This window comes from Tinamus guttatus, unplaced genomic scaffold (genome assembly GCF_059628265.1).
Source record: "Tinamus guttatus ecotype Peru unplaced genomic scaffold, ASM5962826v1 Tinamus_guttatus_pri_ptg000287l, whole genome shotgun sequence".
NCBI classification, from domain to species: Eukaryota; Metazoa; Chordata; class Aves; order Tinamiformes; family Tinamidae; genus Tinamus; species Tinamus guttatus.
The window spans coordinates 4566413-4573785 of record NW_028288821.1 but is presented as its reverse complement, the minus strand read 5'-3'; the positions used below and the strand labels follow the sequence as shown (position 1 = coordinate 4573785).

Sequence of the window (7373 nt, the reverse complement as noted above, 5' to 3'; positions counted from 1 at the left end):
CTCCCACCCCGAGGTAGGCAGGAGAGCCCCGCGCGGGGCACCCAACCACACGCGGGACCCCCGCCCACACACCCTGTCACTGTCACCCATGGGGAACGGGATTCCCACCGCCACCCCCGCGGCAGCGAGCAGCGAGCGCGGTGCCTTAAAGTGCCTTTCAGCTTCTCAAAGTGCTTCACAAAGAAACACCGAGGCAGTGTAAGCCCCCACGTCCCCCATCCAGCCGCCCCGGCACGCGGAGCTGCCGCGGCGCTGAGCCCCCCAGGGTTGCATAGCCGAGCGAGACCCGAGCGCGGGGCCGGGGGGCACCCCCTGCTCCTTACCCCAACACGAGACCGACGCCGCTGCACGTATGGTGATCCTCTCGTCTTCCTTTTTTTTTGGTGTTTTGTGTTTTTAAATAAAAAATAAAATGTGTAAGAAAATAACATTTCTAAAGGAAACCATTATCATTCTATTCTCTCTCTCTTTCCCCCTTTTTTCCCTCTTGTTTTCCTTTCCTTACGGACATCTTCCCATGGAACGAGATGTGCTGGCTGGGGGGGCTCCTCCCAAGGAGGAAGCAATAACAACGAAGGGGAAAAGGAGGAGGAGGAGGAGGAGAGCGCGGGAGCGGGTCCCGCTGTGCGCTCAGTCCTCACACATCGCTGGATGTCCTTGGTCTGGCCGAGAACGTGGAGGGGACGCAGCCACAGCACGCCAGCCACAGGGACTTCTGGATGTCGGGGTTTCTGAACGCGTAGATGATGGGGTTGATGAGGGAGTTGCAGGTGGCCGGCAGCGCCAGTGAGTAGGTGTAGACCGCGGGGTAGCTGGAATCAGCCACCAGGGAGTAGATGGCGAAGGGGATCCAGCACAGGGCAAAGGTGCCTAGGATGAGCGAGAGGGTGGAGAGGCCTTTGCGCGTGGAGGTGGCCTGTGCCGTGGCGATGAACTGGTGCTGCACGGCGATCTGCTGCGCGTGCCGGAAGGCGATCTTGCAGATCTGCAGGTAGAGCTGCATCATGAGGGCGAAGAGGAGCAGGAAGGTGACGGCCAGCACGGCCGCGTTGTCCTTGGTGACGGGCCGCAGGATGCTGCAGGCGCTCGGCTCCCGCAGGCAGTTCCAGCCCAGCAGCGGCAGCAGCCCCACGCCGAGGCACAGCAGCCACATGAGCAGCACCATGGCGCACGTGAAGCCCAGCGTGCGCTCGCTGTGGTACGTGAGCGCGTTGTACAGCGACAGGTAGCGGTCCACGGTGATGGCCAGCAGGCTGCACACGGAGGCGGAGAAGGCGGCGAGGAGCAGCCCGGCAGCGCCCAGCTCCGCGGCCTCGCTGGGCGGCCGCAGCAGGTAGCGCACGGCGAAGTTGGCCACGAGCCCCAGCCCGGCGAGCAGGTCGGCCAGGGCCAGGCTGCCGATGAGCAGGAACATGGGCGCCCGCAGGCTCGGCGTGTAGAAGAGCACGGCCAGCACGAGCGCGTTCTCGCCCGCCACCGCCGTGCCCGTGGCGCACAGCGCGATGTCCCAGGGGCTCACGGCCACCCCGTTGTCGCCGCCCGGTGCCACCGAGGGCCCTGCGCTGGGCACTGACGCGTTGCCGGGCGCCGCGAGCCGCTGCGCCTGCGGCTCCCCCATGGCGGCGGCGCCGCGCAGCATCGCTGCGGAGAGAGCACCGAGGCCACGGTGAGGGGCGCACGGGAGACACGCTGCGCGGAGAGCCTCCGGGCCACCCCGCAACGGGGTCCGCTCCGGGTCCCAGACCGGCCTCCGCACCGGGCGCATCCCCATCTGCCTCCCCCCAGCCTGGCTCAACTTCCCTCGATAACCCCTCCCCGTATCACCCCCTAATCCCCCACGCCCACCCCAGGGTGCGTTTTTACCCCCCCTCCCAAAAAATCCCCATTGGGGAGCCCGGTCTGATCCCCATCCCAGCCCCGGCTCCCTGCGCCCGCACTGTCCCGGTGCTCCCGCAGCCCGGCTCCCCCCGCGCCTTCCGCGCCACCTTGCCGCCTATTTATAGCACGGAGGCGGCAGCCCCCACCCCGCAGCCCTTTGCTGTGGCGTTCTTTCCTTTCTCTGTTTTTTCTCCCTTTTTCTTTTTCTTTCTTTCTATTTTTTGCATGCATAAAAATAAATACTAGCCCCGGATGCTGCGGGAGGCAAGGAGCGGGCAGCGGCTACAGCCCGGCTAGGGCAACTTTCTCCCCGCTCCCTCCCTTCCACCAAATGCTGGTGCAAGCTGCTTGCTGCCGGCTGCAGAGCGCTGCGAGGTGCCGCAAGCGCCAAGCCCCGGCCCCCGCTCGCATCCGCCGCCCCTCTGTGTCCTACCTTGCTTTAATGCTCGAGGATCAGCTTGCGTCCTCCGTTGTGTTGCCTGTTTTTTCCCCTCCCTCCGTCCCTGTCCTTTCAGAGCAGGGCGCTGAGCCTCATTCCTCACTGAGCATCGCTAACACGGCTGCCAGAGCGCTGGTACCGACTTGCACTTAATATTCCTGCCCCATTGGATCTGCTGATAAATCTCCACTCTGACGTCAAAGTCTTCACTTATATTCATGATCCAAGGCTGTGAATCAGAGACGCTGTGATCAGAATAACAACGAGGCTGCTCCCGGCTCCACATCCACACGCACGCCCAGCGGCACGAGGGGCTGCGCACCCGGAGCGCGCGCTCGGGCTCGCGGGCGCGCTCCCGCCGCCGCTCATTCATGCGCTCGCTGCCCGCCAAACCGCCCCAAGGTCGGCGCCCTTCGCACCTGCGCTCCGTGGCTGTGGCGCTGGGCGCCAGCCAGGCCCCGCGGCTCACAAAGCGCCCGGTTTATTTTTACCGCCTGTGCTGAGGGAGCTGGTGATGGGAAGCAGGGGCGGGGGGGATGCGCTCGGATGCGCTGCCGCAGCATCCACGGCTTCCTATGCCTGAGGAGGAGGCTGCTCCTTTGCTCCTTCCCTATTCCAGCCACTCAGAGAAGGATTGACCTCTGAAGAAATCCCAAAGGCACTGTTTTTTGTGGCCGCAAACGGTTCAGCGACTCGTGGAGGATGCTCGATTTTCTGAGCAAGGATGCTCAGCTTGCGGATTAGGGCTATTTCGGATACAACTTCTCCCCCTTTCGCACTGGTAATGCTCCAGCTTTACTCCTTCATCCCCCCTGTCCTCCAGGCTGGATCTCTGAGGGCTGCTAGGGAGAGTTTTCAGCACCAACCCGGCAAAGACATTTGGGGCTGTGTCGGCGCTTCTCTTGGAAACCCAGTGCCCCACTTTGGAGCCTCTGGCTGCCAATAGCGGCCGCAGCCCGTCCGAGGGGAATTGAATCATCATCTACCTGGCGCAGGGGGCCGCGTGACTCGGCCAGCCTGGGCGCAACACAAGGCAGCGGCGCGAGCCGCATGGGCAGGGGCGGGAGGAACGGCGGCCCCGTCAGCTCAATGAACTCGCTGCTGCTCACGCTCACTACGCACCGCGCGGGAGAGCGGGGAGGCGGGCGCGCAGGTTTGATTGACTCCCCTGAGCAGCTTCCCCTGCCAGCAGGTCGCTCAGCAGAGCTGCTTTATTTAGCTCCTTAGCTGCTGCATACGGAGGGGAAGGAGTCAATGGCCACGCGAGGGGCTCTGCATGGACACCCAAGGGATGAACCCAGGGGCACCCTGGGGGCACGGCCCCCCTCCAGCCACTGCCACATAGACCCCTGCTCCGATGGTTTGGGGTCCTGGTGATGCTTTGGGTTGGGAAGATTTTGAGTGCAGATTTCCCAGAAAGTGCCTGCTCCTTGGAGGGCTGGAATCAGAATTTGGGGATGTTTGTGTGACATAAAAAGTCTCCATGAGCAATCAGGGATGTGGGCAGGAATATATAACCCCCCGGGAAGCACAGGACGAGCCTGGGGAGGCTCTGACTACCTGTCATCCCCCAGCAGCTCCATGGCTTTGGAAGAAGAAGACGGAGAAGCCATTGGGGCCGATTTTCTGTGGTGTTTCTTTTTGGTTGCTTTTTTTTAAGGGGGAAGATATAAGCGGGAGGAAGAGCCGTGAGGAAAAGGCCGGCGTCTCTGTGGATCCGTGCAGGACGGCGCTGCCTCCCAACGTTTCTCTGGCAGCCAGGGCACCTTGGGCTCCCAGCACGCGCTTCGCGAGGCCGGGCCGGGCCCAGCCGGCCTGCGCGGACGGAGCGCGGCCGCAGCGAGCTGCAAGGAGCGAGAGCGAGCGGCACAGCCACGAGCAGGGCTCGCCGTGATGGAGCTTTCCCAAAGGCAAAAAAAACCCCAAAACAAACAAACAAAAAGGGCCCTTTATTCTTCGCCCGGGAGCAGAGCTGGGCTCCAGCCCCCTCAACACGCACAGGGAGGAGCAGGGATAAGCAGAGCCAGCGGCTGCCAGTGACAGGGCTGCGTTGCCGAAACCAGAGTCCTGGCTCTCCGGACGCTGCTGCAAGCAGGATTTTTTCCCAATCCTTGGGCAAAGCACCTTGCAAACCACGCATTGCGTAGAGGCGAAGGAATGGCCTTTGCGGCGCTCATCTGACTCAGACCTAGGTGATACCACGCAGGCAAGACGAGGTCTCCCCAGGAAATCCAAGCTTTGGGGTCAAGCTGCTTTGTGAGTGACCGCAGTGCCTTCTGGCTCCTTCGGAGCATCCCTCCTTTCCTGCACGGCTTCGGGAGTTCAGGCACCATGGATCACAGCCACCCCGTCCCCGTTTTCAGCTCTACAGCACTGCTGACTCACCGCGTATGTAGGCTACTTCTCACGAAGGGAAATACACGCATGACTCGAGTGCTAATTAGGCCACTTAATTACAGTGGAAGTTGCTTAACTCCTACTGAAAACTACCTCCTGTTTTCCTTTGTGTCCACAGCCACGAAAGGAAAAGAAACGGCTTCCTCACCTCCGCCCAGTGCCAGGGTCCTGTTTTCAGACAAGTCTCTTCATTTTGGGCCAGAATTGCCACGTTACACATCACTGCAGCACCACCACCACAATCTCCTTGCTTGGTGTCCCCAAGCCACTGGGGCCCTTTTGAAGGAAGCCCTGTAACTGCTGCCCTTTTAGCCTTACATGCTCCGGACTATGTCCCACAGGCATCTGAGCCCGCTCTGCAGCTGCCAGGGGCAGCCAAACAGGAGAGGGAAGCAGACACATGGGTTCAGGTGGGCTGCAAACACCAGCAAGGCTTCACATGTGGGGAATTGGTTGTGTTTCAGAGGATGGCTTCCTTCTGATGGAGGCCAGAGACTGCAACGGGAAGGTTTTCCTTGTCTCAGGGGCTTTGCTAGCCTGTGTTCTTTCTGGTACCAATCAAACGTGATTTGTTTTGAACACATCCTAAACCGAGCTGGCACGGTGACATTAAACGCTCCTGCTGCTACCCGGAACAGTCCGGACACCCGTTCACAACCCATCCCCGTTTCTGCAGCGCGCAGGGCAGCAGCTCCCCGCACAGAGGAGGATCTGCAGGAGGGGGAGCAGCCTGTGCCTGCTGCACGGGGGCTCCTCACCCGCGCGCCGCTCCACGCGCCGGCAGAGACCGAAGCGACCGAGACAAACACAACCGCACGTCGGTGAAAAGCAACCAGCTGGGCACAGAAATGAAGCCCTGCCCTGCGATGAACCTAAAAAGCTCCAAACATGCAGCACTATCTGCGGTTTTAAGTGTTTTTGTTCCAAATCAGACTTACAGAGTCCAACAGCCAGGGGTAAAGAAGAGATAAGGGAAAAGGAAATAGTAGGGAACAGAAACAGCAGTGCAAAGGGGCGGAGGAGGAGGCTGGGAACACGGGTGGTGGGAAGGTGCCGGGTCCGGGTGCTGGGCAAGCGCCCCTCGCTCTCCCAGCGCCCCCTTCCCCGTGCAGTGCTGAATTATTTATCTCCAACTGCTTACGCAGAGGTTTTACGCACGAAAAATCTACGAGTCAGAAGCACTCAGCCAGCCAACATGCCGAGAGGAACTAGGGAGAGCCGCTGACTAACCACTTATTTTATTTCTGCTCCTGATTGAAACCCAAGGAAAGCAGGTGGGCCATGTGCTTTTGACCATCCATGACCTTTATTGGAGACAGGTGGGGTCATTTATTATACAGAAGTAACATCACACCATTCTCTTCCAATTTAATTCCTTTTAGCTTCCTTATAAATCTGTAGCAAAAGTGCACTTTTAACAGTTTTTAATCTATAGTATATATCTTTCAATATTCTCTCTCAATCAGGTATTTTATGTGTAAAAATGTAACGCCAGATATACAAAATACATGTCTAGTGTACTACATTAATTTTTGTATTTACTGTTTAGATTATTTTTAACTCAGTGCTTTTTTATTTTTTGCTAGACTTACTGATGACAGACTTCTGTTGGCGCCACAAGGGAGGACTTATGACTTGTGCACGAACATGGGGAGAGGACTCTTAGCCAAGAACAATTTTCACACAGTAGGAACAAGATGACAAAAGGTTTGCTGTTATTCAGTATGCCTCTTCAAACGACAGTACTCTGTGTAATTAAAACAAACCTCCGCGTTGTATCTGCTGGAGGAGGAGATGTGCAGCGAGAACAGGACCTGCACCCTACAGGAACATGGCAATAACGACCAATTTGTATTCTGAAGAGAGGAGTTACTTGCTAACAAGATGTTTCTGGTCATGGTAAGGGAACACAGGTACGTAGAGACACCACAAGAAACTGTTTGTGAGCTGCTGTTTTCCTGAGGACAGTATTTTGGTATAATATTCTATATCCTGTACAAGCCACAAAATTGCATAAGTTAAACGTCCTCAGGAGCAAGAAGCACTAGTGTACGTAGGGGCAGCTGGAGTAGGCACAACCACACAGAAGACAGCTCTTGTGATCTCTAACGAGACTGAAGAAAGCAAAAAAAAATGGTATTTTCCACTGGAAGTTTAGAGCCAGCTGCAACACACTTTGGCACAGTAACAGGACTTTTCAGAAAAGAAAATTAAGCAAAGTTTTCAGAGATTTCTTACAAACTCCCTTAGTCCTTTCATTCTAGTTATCCTTGAGGTTATAATATATACACGCATAACGGATAATTACTTAAATTCAGTCTTCAAAAGACTAACATACTCTCCTCCGTAAAGCAAGGCCTATAGAGGTAAAACAATCAGAAGCATTTTCAGGGGGTTACGATTCCCAGGTCAACACAAGCATCACCAAAGGAGGATGAGCAACATTTAGCACAGTAATGTCAAGGTTTTTTTTTTTTTTTTTTTTTTTTTTCATTCTTTGACATCATTCTCTTGAAGATTAAGAACAACTAGATTAGTTATGTAAATAATACTTCCCTTGGTTAAGCCTTCACAATCAGTGCTGTTTCTGTGTGTTAGCATAGATTCAATTGCTAGTTGCATCAGTTTACTAGGTATTGAGTGAAATGTTGAACAGATT

At 56.6% G+C, this 7373-nt stretch overlaps 1 protein-coding gene across 1 annotated transcript; it reads right to left on the bottom strand.

Annotated features, from left to right (window-relative positions):
* Positions 1-615: 615 nt before the first annotated feature.
* LOC148594188 (G protein-coupled receptor 12-like) lies at positions 616-1639 on the bottom strand. The gene has a single exon (XM_088527530.1). The coding sequence runs from the start codon at positions 1637-1639 to the stop codon at positions 638-640; it is 1002 nt and encodes a 333-aa protein (XP_088383656.1). The 3' UTR covers positions 616-637.
* Positions 1640-7373: the final 5734 nt, after the last annotated feature.

Coding starts and splice junctions, on each gene's coding strand:
- LOC148594188 (XM_088527530.1), bottom strand. CDS start 1,639: ATGCTGCGCGGCGCCGCCGCCATGGGGGAGCCGCAGGCGCAGCGGCTC.